At 40.8% G+C, this 12,912-nt stretch overlaps 1 protein-coding gene across 1 annotated transcript in view; it reads right to left on the bottom strand.

Moving 5' to 3' along the window:
- The window catches only part of LOC121379693 (zwei Ig domain protein zig-8-like), a 148,423-nt gene that overhangs the window by 55,225 nt on the left and 80,286 nt on the right, over positions 1–12,912 (bottom strand). Inside the window, exon 2 of the mRNA XM_041508345.1 lies at positions 10,177–10,313. Within this exon, the coding sequence (XP_041364279.1) occupies positions 10,177–10,313 (137 nt within the window). The remainder of the gene's footprint in view (positions 1–10,176; positions 10,314–12,912) is intronic.

Genomic DNA, 12,912 nt, shown 5'->3' with positions numbered 1-12,912 from the left:
TAGAGCATGTTGATTTATTAATCATTGGCTATTGGATGTCAAACATTTGGTAATTCTGACATATACTCATAGAGAGAAAACCCGCTACAAGGCAGGGCGGACGTTACCACATGACCACAAGGTAGAAAGCTCGCCTGAGGTATACTGGTTCGTCGGATCAAACCTCATCGCTTTATCCACTCTCTGATTGGGATTTTTTCCAGTCCAAGCCAATGCAGTCATGTCCATACGTAAAAGTGCATGAAAATAACTGTTGCTGCTAATCAGTGAAAAAACATTCGCTTGATGCGCGGCCATGATGCGTTGGTGGCCCATTGCGCTATTTCTCGTTCCAGCCAGTGCACCACGACTGGTATACCAAAAGCCGTGGTATCTGCAATCGTGTTTATGGGATAGTGCATATAAAACACGCATTGCTACTAATGTTAAAATGCGACAGATACACCAGACGCGATAGTCGGATCGTACGCACGCGCAGCATCCAATCTACATGAGTCTTTAGGGTGACGTTATTAGTGCATAGTACGTAATATAAAATGACACACATGCTGGAGAAATCAATGGCAGAAGAGCCATTAAACGCTCATAGAGACTGGACGCGGCGCGTGCGTGCGGTTTGACCACGACTACTGATGCGTATGCGGCTTGCGGTTTGGGCAGATACACCACAGGCGATTACTTCATTGCGTCTGGACTCGAACGCGTCACATTCAGTCCATATGAGTGTCACTTGCATAGTCAGGATTTTATATTTGGGGGGTGTCACGGGGATTCTATAATACCCGTAACTGAATGAAACTCGGTTATCAAAATATCTCTCCTAACTGTATATCTATTAGATCTCTCTGTAACGGGCGGTTAAACCCTAGTATGGCTCGTCTAGGTATGATCAGAGATAAGATCTTATATAAAGTATATATTATTATAGCACGTTTAGTTCACTAGAAAACACAACAGAAACACAATACACTTTGGAATCTGTATTAACCTACGCTGACAAATGTACTGCCGCAGTAGTTAATTAATAACAACAATAATAACAACCCAGAACTGATCACTTAATTAGTTAATCTCTAGGTGTCTAGTTTACACAATATGCTAATCACTTCACCGTGACACAACACCCACACGTGTGATAATTGAGAAACGCTGTGATAATGGAGAAACGCTTCCAGGGGAACTTAATTAATAAAGGAATTACCACTCTATTCCTAACTGGTTAATTTTTAATTAACCCTTAACTACTCATACAGTAACCTTGTAACACATAATTAATACTGGTACCTATCACAATAAAGACAATAACCTACAGTTTACCTAGGTCTTCTAGGATGACTGGCTAAGCTTTATGTTACCAAATACTCGTATAATGTTAGAACAAAAAGTCTACGATTTACTTCGTCAGATGACCGAAGACACGGTCTAAAGAATATTGGTATAATACAGTATTAAAATATTTAAAGTCACATCAATCACATCAAGGTTATACAACAGAGCAGAAATAATATATTTACCAAAGTCCGGACGGACAACGTTCCCCCGGGATACCTTCCAAAATGGTTCTCCTCGATATCTCTAAAATCCAAGCTATTTATTCAAAACTCTCAGAGACAGCGAATATCGCCTGGGGGTACAACGCGGTACCTCACCTATCATCTGATATTCCACCTCTCCCAGAGTCGGTATATTTTTCTCTGATCGTCAGACTGGCTGTCGCCAAATCACGGTTGTAAAAACCGCACTCGCGGTGGTATTATGTAACTACTCGCCACATGGCCTCCGTACCTGGGCTGGGTGTGTATTAGAAGTACAGCTCGATGACCGTCGCGCAGAAGTATTACGTAACAAGTTGCCCACCTGGGCTAAGTGCAATTGAACTGCACACGGCCTTCTAAAACAATTAATATCGCCACAGGCGAAAAGAAATTAAGAGCATGTACCGTCACAGGGGGAGTCAACCCACTATTGGGTGTGTGTGTGTTAACCCACACTATGTATGTATGTGTGTATGTATGTGTGTACATACGTATGTATGTATGTATGTATGTATGTATGTATGTATGTATGTTGGTATGTATGTATGTACGTATGTAGGGATGCATGTATGTTGGTATGTATGTATGTATATATGATTACAAAAATTAATATAGTGAAAAAAGAGAGAAAAATGTTTGAAGTGGGGGGGGGGGGGGGGGGGGAAATCAGCCTGCCCCTCTCCTTCCCCATCCCCCTACAAAAATGGAACCTTTAGCCTATACGCATATGATTACCAATCTAGATTCGTGCAACCTATATTTTCGTATAAGATAACACGATCTGCATTAAACTGTGTGAAAAGTACTTTTAAAAAACGAAGTAAAAACCTGTCTCCTGACAGCATATGATGGCTGTGTTTCTCAGAATTTCGAGCCTGTTTCATCTATTCAAGTCGCCTGTCGATACAGCGGTAATTCGTGTAATTTATATCCCTTTAATGATTTGGATAACAGGAATGCGTCATTCCCCTGGGGGCAATCACAGCATCTATTGATATTCAGTTTTACACTGCGCTCAGTTTCTACAAGGAAACATCCTGTCGAAAGCTTCGTTTTAAATTAATGATGTTTTGAATTTCCCACATTGTTCTCCATTGTTCGGTGCTGAAAACGATTTTTTAAAATTATTTAAATGGGTATAACTTGATATTCGTGATTATATCAATTTAAGATTTATGTACGCTATCCTTGGGACAGACCTTGTCATGTACGCTATCCTTGGGACAGACCTTGTCATGTACATTATCCTTGGGACAGACCTTGTCATGTACGCTATCCTTGGGACAGACCTTGTCATGTACGCTATCCTTGGGACAGACCTTGTCATGTACATTATCCTTGGGACAGACCGTGTCATGTACGCTATCCTTGGGACAGACCTTGTCATGTACGCTATCCTTGGTACATACCTTGTCATATACGCTATCCTTGGGACAGACCTTGTCATGTACGCTATCCTTGGTACAAACCTTGTCATGTATGCTATCCTTGGTACACACTTTGTGATGTACGCTATCCTTGGGACAAACCTTGTCATGTACGCTATCCTTGGTACAAACTTTGTGATGTACGCTATCCTTGGGACAGACCTTGTCATGTACGCTATCCTTGGGACAGACCTTGTCATATACGCTATCCTTGGGACAGACCTTGTCATGTACGCTATCCTTGGTACAAACCTTGTTATGTACGCTATCCTTGGTACAAACTTTGTGATGTACACTATCCTTGGGACAAACCTTGTCAAGTACATTATCCTTGGGACAGACCTTGTCATGTACGCTATCCTTGGGACAAACCATAACATGTACGCTATCCTCGGGATAAACCTTGTCATGTACGTTATCCTTGGGAGAAACCTTGCCATGTACGCTATCCTTGGGACAAACGTTGTGATGTACGCTATCCTTGGGACAAATGTTGTCATGTATGTTATCATTGGGACAAACCTTGTCATGTACGTTATACTTGGAACAATCCTTGTCATGTACGCTATCTTTGGAACGATTGCTGAAGTATTACAAAGTGTTGTTTGGGGGCTTTTTTATGACAGAAGAGAGAGGTTAGTGAGACAGAAGTCAGTACAGTAATATTGTCCTTTCCAGATGAGCCGTTAGAATTTATCCCATTGGTTGGAAGCCACTGTTGGGATGCGAACTCAGTACCCAGTACAAAGCCTTAAATCCGATAGCTTAACAAAGTGTTAATGATTAGTAGGTGAGGAGTCGTACCCAATGAGTCGTTAAACTCGCTCTGGGTGGGAACTGGTACTGGGATGCGAACCAAGTACCTACAAAAGCGTTAAGACCATTAGCTTAACAGTTGTGGCGTGCTCCCGTTACTTAGAGGCTTAGGATGTGGGGTACCTTGAGGTTGAGCTGGGGGTACTCCAGTAATACTCAGGGGGTGTTTTGAGCTTGGGGTGGGGTGGGGGGGGGGGGGGGTACTGCAGTAATACTCAGGAAGGTGTTTCTTCGAAAGGTTACTAGCTTGTTAACTAAACCGTTAAATCAGCGAAGCCAATGGCTGGAGATTTAGTAAAGTTAACAGCGCACCATGTCATCGTCTGTTGTGTCGTTACTTGTTGTAGATTAATATAGTCCGCTTTAGGAAATAATTCCTCTTTAAACAATTTTTTACAACATTCTGGTACACCTTTTGAAATTATCTGTTTGATGATTACAAGCAGGTTGACCACAGTAGTATTTAAATAACTCATAGGTTTGAAAATACTTGTAATATTGAGTACTAGCTGATAACAACTGTACACGTAGTATACTGTCGCTTGCACAACAGCAACATGAGGCGGTGCTCTGGCATGAGGGTTGATAGCACCTGGTTCACATACCTTTGAAGCACACCATATTGACTGGTTATATAATTACTTTGCACGTGATTCACCCAACACAAGTCTTGTTCTCTACTGTTTTGTATGTGCGTAACATAGTGGACAGTTGTTTATTATTTATTTCCCTTCTACCTTATGCGACTCCGATCCTTAAAGTGTACGTAGCTCGAGTGTCCTTTAGCGTCATTCTATTACAGGTGAGAATAACACTAAACATAACCAAATGGTCATCAGCTTCTGTGTCTGAAATTTTCTCTTTTTTCCCCTAAATGCCTTTAGTTCGATTATTTCCGAGTCGAATTATGACATTAAATTTACATGTTGGTAAACGGTATCGACACTAGACGAAGAAACCCGACGTCACTATGTGAAACTATTGATGCTGTGCGTAGCTGGCTAACAATTTTGGTCGACGACGATTGCCGAAGTATTACACACAGTCATCTCTAGCGTTACTCTCACGTATGATAGAATAACGCTAAAGGGCACTCGAGCTAGAGTGTACGGTGCCCCGGTGAGTCGGCAGTACAGTGAGTAAGTAGATATGTTTTGTTTTGACGAGACGTACTCATTATTTCACTAAGTTTGCGCGCCGGAATCAGCTAGTGTTTGCGTAACAGCAGGTGTCGCTGAGTGCGTCCCATCGTCGAATCGTTCACATACCCGGGCTGTCAGCGGAGCGCAAGTTAAACAAACACATCACAGTCCATTTACACTATTAACATTTCCTAGAAACACTGCCGGCGGAAAGGTATACTGCAGCGAAATATCAATAAACCATTCCCGTGGCCGAGAAGTGATGCGTGCACTGCTAAATGTTTAAACAATCGTGAGGTTGAATAAGAAGAAACGAAAAAGAAAAGAAAAAAACAACAAAAAAACAAACAAAGAAAGTGATAAATTAAATTAAAATGCTGTCTGGAGAAACCTCATTCCATATATATAGTCCGTCCCACAGGGAACGCCTCTTTCCTACATAAAAAAACACAAAAAAACCCCCCAACATTTTTGTAAGAGGACGGGACGGACTATAGTTAGAACTGATCGAGAATCAGTGTACTAGTAATCATTTGCCAAATTTTAAAAAGTTAGTTTTGTTTAAAGACACTACTAGAGCATATTGATTTATTAATCATCGCTATTGGATGTCAAACATTTGATAATTTTGACATATAGTCTAAGAGAGGAAGCCCGCTACATTTTTTGTTTTTTAATTAGTAACAAGGGATCTTTTAAATGTACCATCTCACAGACAGGATTGCACATACCACGGCCTTTGATATACCAGTCGTGGTGCATTGGCTGGAATGAGAAATAGCCCAGTGGGCCCACTGATGGGGATCGATCCCAGACCGACCGCGTATCAAGCGAGCGCTTTACCACTGGGCTACGTCCCGCCCCTGAATTTGCCAAAGAGACCTGACAAAAGGGATTGGCCGCATTCAGCACCACCCTGTCTACCGTCGTTCTAAACAGAAGGCCAAGTTTTAATATCTGAACTTTGAAGCAGCTTGGAATTCACAATACAGATAATATTATGTCTGCCAATTTACGAGATTGTTATCTGTACGACTATATATCAACCGGTGACGAAAATACGTTCGACTTAGATGAAGTAGTTTTCAAGGTGTCATCTTGTTGTTTTTCTTGATGTTCGTGGTTTTTTCCCCTACTATTTCTTTCTTTTTTTCACCAACGAGTACGTTCCTGGGGCTTTTTTTTCTTGGAATTAAAATTGCATGCTCCTCCCACAACGTTTAAAAAGTGACGCATGTCTTTTATAACTAATGATGTTAAAAGTATTAACAGAACAGTTAGAACACGACGATAATTGGGTTTTGATTGAGACAAACTACGTTTCAGGATTATCTGGCTTTTTCAAGACTGCCATTTCCTTTTTGCTCCTTTTGCTTTTAATGTTTTGGCAAATGCAATTCTCTTCTCTCTTTTTTCCTGTTTGTCAATTTCTTTCCGGATTTGTTTCTTGCGTTTTTTTCCCCGACATTGTAGTTGATTTATAGGATAACAAATCTCACGTAGAACTCTCATAAAACAATTCAGACGACGATCTTCAGATCACTATGTGCCACCTGTTGCTCTGAACGAACTGAACTTCCCAGACAGCATCACACTTTATCTGTCGTGACTGAACCACTCAAAGAAAAAATGAGAAAACAGGAAATCAGGTTATAGTCTCCGAACGAACAGCCATTTCGGGAGAGAAAACCCCCCGATTTATGCATTCTGAGGACGGGGCGTAAACTGAAGGTGCCACTGCAGGCGAGGATACCGAGACAGGGTTCTAGGGTGCGCACCCCCCTCTTCCGAACTTCAGTATAATAGAAAGCCTTTACATAATGAATGTTAGTATACGTTGCACCTCCTACCCTGACTTGGGAATACCGCAGCAGGCGTGTGTGTAGAACATTGTGCTAGGGATATCTAGACTGTGGCAAGGGATGTTTTAGGGAGGGGGAGGGAGGGGGGGGGTCAGGTTATGCTCCCCCGGTAAATAAATTTTTAAAAACAAGAATTCGCTTGTAGCAGGGGGGAGGGGGGGGGGGTCGACACTCTATCTCCCATTTTCCACACGCACCTTCGCGTATACCTTTTGGGGCATTGCAACCCTTCCATAGAAAATTTTTGCTGCTGCCGCGTCTGTGTGTGCGTGTCTGGGTAATTCGATGAAAAATGATTTGCAGCTCACTCGGCACAGAATGCCTGCGCGGTGTTGGTGAAGAACAGCGTTGATTGAAAGTGATGGCGGGCGTGCGTGCGGCGAGATAGGTAAGTTAAGATAAAGATCAACCGGCAACCTGCGCTGTTAATCTTCACACTCTACAGTCTATCTAGATGGGATTTTTTCTCTCTCTCTCTCTCTCTCTTTTCTTTTTCATACGCAGAGCAAACTATATATAGTTAAAGATTGTTTTTGTTTAACAACTCTAAAGCACAGCCAAAGAGTTATTATTTTTTATATTTACAGTTCGTTTCTAACCAGTGTAACACTCTTTTGGCTCAGGGGCGTGGGACGTAGCCCAGTGGTAGAGCGTTCGCTTTTATCAGCTATTTGTTGTCAAATATTTTGTAATTTGTGTATAGTCTTAGAGGGGAAACCCGCTACATTTGTCGGTTTGGGATCGATCCCCGTCTGTGGGCTCATTGGGCTATTTCTTGTTCCAGCCAGTGCACCACGACTGGTATATCAAATGCCTTGGTATGTGTTATTATGTCTGTGGGATGGTGCATAAAAATAGATAGCTTGCTACTAATGGAACACAAATGTAGCAGATTTCCTCTCTAAGACTATATGTCAAAAAACCCCAAATGTTTGATGTCCAATAGTTGATGATTAATAAATCAATGTGCTCTAGTGGTGTCGTTAAACAAAACAAACTTTAGCACCCCGCTAAATTTGTTTTCAACCAGTCGTGGTACACTGGCTGGAACGAAAAATAGCTCAATGGAGTTACCGACGGAGATCGATCCTAGACCGACCTCGCATGAAGCGAACGCTTTACCACTGGAATACGGCTACGTCCCGTCTAGTAAATTATAGACTGCACGACAAGAGACACGGCGATTCTAATCCAACGTGTCAAAGTTTGGGATCTCTCGCACTTGGTAGAGCACTCGCTTGAGGTGATTGGGCACAAGGATCAAATCCCATTGGTGGAGCCATTATCTGATTGGGATTTCACCGTCCCAACCAGTGCCCAGTCAATTGCATATCAAAGTCTGTGATATGTACTGTCCTGTATGTGGGAAACTCTGTATAAAATATCTTGCTGCCTGCGTGGGACATGCAACGGGTTTAATCTAAAACTATAATCCAATGAGAATTATTAATAAAGCAATGCGTTCCAGACGGTGTCGCTACCCACCCACTTTCCAAGCTGTCATGTCTTGTTGACTAAACACAGCAGCCAGGTGTTAGAGTTATGACTCTGAAACTGATATATCAAAAGTCATGGTACGCGGTGACCTCTTAGCACCTGTGCTAATAATTAAAAAAACCCCATACACATTCGTTGTCTAAATAAAACAAAATGTTGCTGCCACATTATCTGGCATCTAACAGCAAATGTTAATGTGTCGGGGAGTTATTAAAACAGTTCATTTGTGTTGGGGCGTTATTAAAACATTTCATTTGTGTTGGGGCGTTATTAAAACATTCCGTTTGTGTTGGGCGTTATTAAAACATTTCATTTGTGTTGGGGCGTTGTTAAAACATTCCGTTTGTGTTGGGCGTTATTAAAACATTTCATTTGTGTTGGGGCCTTATTAAAACATTTAATTTGTTTTGGGGCGTTAATAAAACATTTCATTGCATCTACACTTGCATGTACTATACACAGGTTGTAAGATGTTTTGTTGTATACAGCATGGTAACCAAATGGAAACTAAGAATCCAAACTAATCCGCGAGAAGAGTATGTGAGCATTACATTTGTACGTTGAATAAAAAAGATAGTTTTTTCCTTTTACAACAGTTACGTTGAGCTATGACATTCTTGTTTTTGCTATCTTGTAAAAATGGAGTTAAAAATATGGATTTTGCCGTGTAATAGGATTGTAAAATGCTAACATCTGATAAAGCAAATTTACTTAAATCCACCAAGATTAATATAACTCTGCGAGATGTGATGATGAAGGTGATATTGGCAGTGATTATCAAAATGATGATGATGATAACAATAGTGGTAGTAGTGATTCAGGTTATGATGATAATGATATTGATGATGATGATGCTGCTGATGATGCTGATGATGATAATGATGATGGTGATTATGGTGGTGATGGTGATGATGATGGTGATGGTGATGATGATGATGGTGATGATGATGATGGTGATGATGATGGTGATGGTGATGATGATTATGGTGGTGATGGTGATGATGATGATGATGGTGATGATGATGGTGATGATGATGGTGATGGTGATGGTGATGATGATGGTGATGATGATGGTGATGATGATGGTGATGATGATGGTGATGATGATGATGATGGTGATGGTGATGATGATGATGATGGTGATGATGATGGTGATGATGATGATGCTGCTGATGATGCTGCTGATGATAATGATGATGGTGATTATGGTGGTGATGGTGATTATGGTGGTGATGGTGATGATGATGGTGATGTGTATGATGATGATGGTGATGATGATGATGGTAATGATGATGGTGATGGTGATGATGATGGTGATTATGGTGGTGATGGTGATGATGATGATGATGGTGACGATGATGGTGATGATGATGATGATGGTGATGATGATGATGGTGATGATGATGGTGATGATGATGGTGATGATGATGGTGATGATGATGATGATGGTGATGGTGATGATGATGATGATGGTGATGATGATGGTGATGATGATGATGCTGCTGATGATGCTGCTGATGATAATGATGATGGTGATTATGGTGGTGATGGTGATTATGGTGGTGATGGTGATGATGATGGTGATGTGTATGATGATGATGATGCGATGATGGTGGTGATGATGGTGACAGTGATGGTGGCGATGGTGACGGTGATGGTGGTGGTGTTGTTGTTGTTGTAGATGATGATGATGATGGTGATAATGATGATTGTGATGATGATGAAGATGTTAATGATGCTGTTGATGGTATACTTTGCTTATATCCAAATAAGGTCCAAGTACGTTGCTCAGGGCGGTAAAATATCTAAACACCAAAAACAACAAAACAAAAAGCAACTAAAAAGAACAACAACTCAAAAACACAAATCTACGACAGGACACTTTAGCCAAACTGACCCGTTTCTTGCCGAGATTTTCGACTTCACACTTGAGTACAGCCAGCTGCCCCACCTCGAACGTGTAGTTAGTGGGCGTGGGGAGGAACCGGGGCAGGGTGTTGAGCTTGGACCGGTCCGTGTACAGGTTACGAAATGCTGCAACAGAGAAATGAAACTTTAAGTGGATGCAAAGATATACCTCTGTACAAAACCTAGTTACAGGGCCCGTTATTGTAGATTTAATAAAGTCCGGATACCAAAAATAAAGAATTAAAAAAGAAGAAGAAGTCCGGATTCAAAATACTAACCCTCATTGCGACTGGCATATCAAACGTCATGGTGTGTGCTGCTTTTGTGTATAGAAAAAACCCGCATATTCGCTTGCTGCTAATGAACAAAAAATATGTAATTGTCTTTTTCTTACTACTCGTCAAAATTACCAAATATTTGACATCCGAAATCCTATCGTTAATAAATGTACTCTACTGGTATTATTCAAACACAATTTTAAATTTGTTTAGGTTTCATATGTATATTCAGCATCGTTCGGAAAAGTGGCAGTTCTTTAAATGATGAATCACCTAGTTGTCATGTTGTCAAAATATACCTTTAATTTTGTCTAGTACAGAGATCCGCATTGAAAAAAAAGCTAATGGTTTTATCGTTCACATTCATTTCTTTTGCACGTCTGTTTGCTGCTGAGCAAAAGATGTATGCAATTTTATTCCATCTAGTACAACTGCGTCAAGTAGCCTTTTGCTTGAAACATGTATGGGATATCTGTAAAAAAAAAAGGTACTAAAATTGTGTGTGAAACATCCGGTTATATCGACAATGAGCCATGACAGGTATCATTTTCTTCGTTTAATACTTTGAGATGGGAGCTGTGGTACTGGTATTTATGGGTCATAATTTGGTTGATATATGGCATATATAGAGATTTTATACGAGCTTGTGTGTCGTACTGATTTTACAAAACCAGTGTCAGGATTATTGTATTACCCGAGCGAGAGCGAGGGTAATACATGAATCCTGACACGAGTTTCGTAAAATCAGTACGATTCACACGCGAGTGTAATAATTTCTTTATTATCCATATTATCCAAAATATTAGTTTTATGAATAACAAGCTATGGCCATGTTAAAACGTTTCAAATGTTACTAAAAAGAGACGACGAAACGATGTCATTTTCCGAAATGACGTCATTTTTTATAGCATTTACACAGAGGAAGCCACATTAAGTTATGACGTCGCTTCCAAAAATTACGTCATTCTTTGTGCACGTGAAATCATTATGACACAATATTTCCCTGAATATCATGGCCACTTATGGGATTTTGTTTGGTATAGTACAACCTATAGGTATTGAAGTTTATTAATGCATTGCATCATCTCACCGGATTAAAGTTTGAAGTGCACACAAATGTTAATATCCAGCTGCAATATCACACGTGACAGTGTTTGTGTCATACAATGTTGCTCCACAGCTGCAATATCACACGTGACAGTGTTTGTGTCATACAATGTTGCTCCACAGCTACAATGTCATACGTGACAGTGTTTGTGTCATAAAATGTTGATCCACAGCTGCAATATCAGACGTGACAGTGTTTGTGTCATAAAATGTTATCCACAGCTGCAATATCGCACGTGACAGTGTTTGTGTCATAAAATGTTGCTCCACAGCTGCAATATCGCACGTGACAGAGTTTGTGTCATAAAATGTTGCTCCACAGCTGCACTATCAGGCGTGACAGAGTTTGTGTCATAAAATGTTGCTCCACAGCTGCAATTTCACACGTGGCATTGTTTGTGTCATAACATGTTGCTTCACGGCTGCAATATCACACGTGACAGAGTTTGTGTCATAAAATGTTGCTCCACAGCTGCAATATCACACGTGACAGTGTGTCATAAAATGTTGCCCCACAGCTGCAATATCACATGTGACAGTGTGTCATAAAATGTTGCTCCACAGCTGCAATATCACACGTGACAGTGTGTCATAAAATGTTGCTTCACAGCTGCAATATCACATGTAACCGAGTTTGTGTCATACAATGTTACGTTATCTGGCCAGATTTGAACTGGTATTAATTTACGAGGTATTATCGTGCTTAAACCAAGGCGGAGTTCTACTGAAATAGGATGACAATTGTTTGTACGGAACAAGGGTAGTGAAAGACGCGTCCGGTTATTTCTGAAAGTATACACCCGGGAGTTAATTAAGCACCGCGTGAATTGCACTGCAGCCAAAACGGCGCCTAGAATTAGTTGTCTGTTTTGACGCAGTTTAAACCTGATACTGAGAGATTTTACTTGTTTTAATCTACTGGGTATTTACCGACTTGGTGGTGGGCGGAACGTAGTCCAGTGGTAAAGCGCTCGCTTGATGCGCGGTCGGTTTGTGATCGATCCACGTCGGCGGGCTCATTGGGCTATTGTTTTACCTAGCCAGTGCACCACGACTGATATAGCAAAGGCCGTAGTATGTGCTGTCCTGTGTATGGGATGGTGTATATGAAAGATCCCTTGCTGCATTACGAAATAGTGACTCTGATGACTACGTGTCAGAATTACCAAATGTTTGACATCAAATAGCCGATGAGTAATTAATCAATGTGCTCCAGTGATGTCGTTAAAAAAAAGAAGAGTTTTTTACAGACTTGGTATAAATAAATTAATTTTAAGAAGCACATCAGTGATATTCCAGTAGTATATTATATTAAATATTAACGGGACATTTTTGAGTTT

This window comes from Gigantopelta aegis, chromosome 2 (genome assembly GCF_016097555.1).
Source record: "Gigantopelta aegis isolate Gae_Host chromosome 2, Gae_host_genome, whole genome shotgun sequence".
Taxonomy (NCBI): domain Eukaryota; kingdom Metazoa; phylum Mollusca; class Gastropoda; order Neomphalida; family Peltospiridae; genus Gigantopelta; species Gigantopelta aegis.
This window is presented reverse-complemented; position numbering and strand designations above follow the sequence as displayed.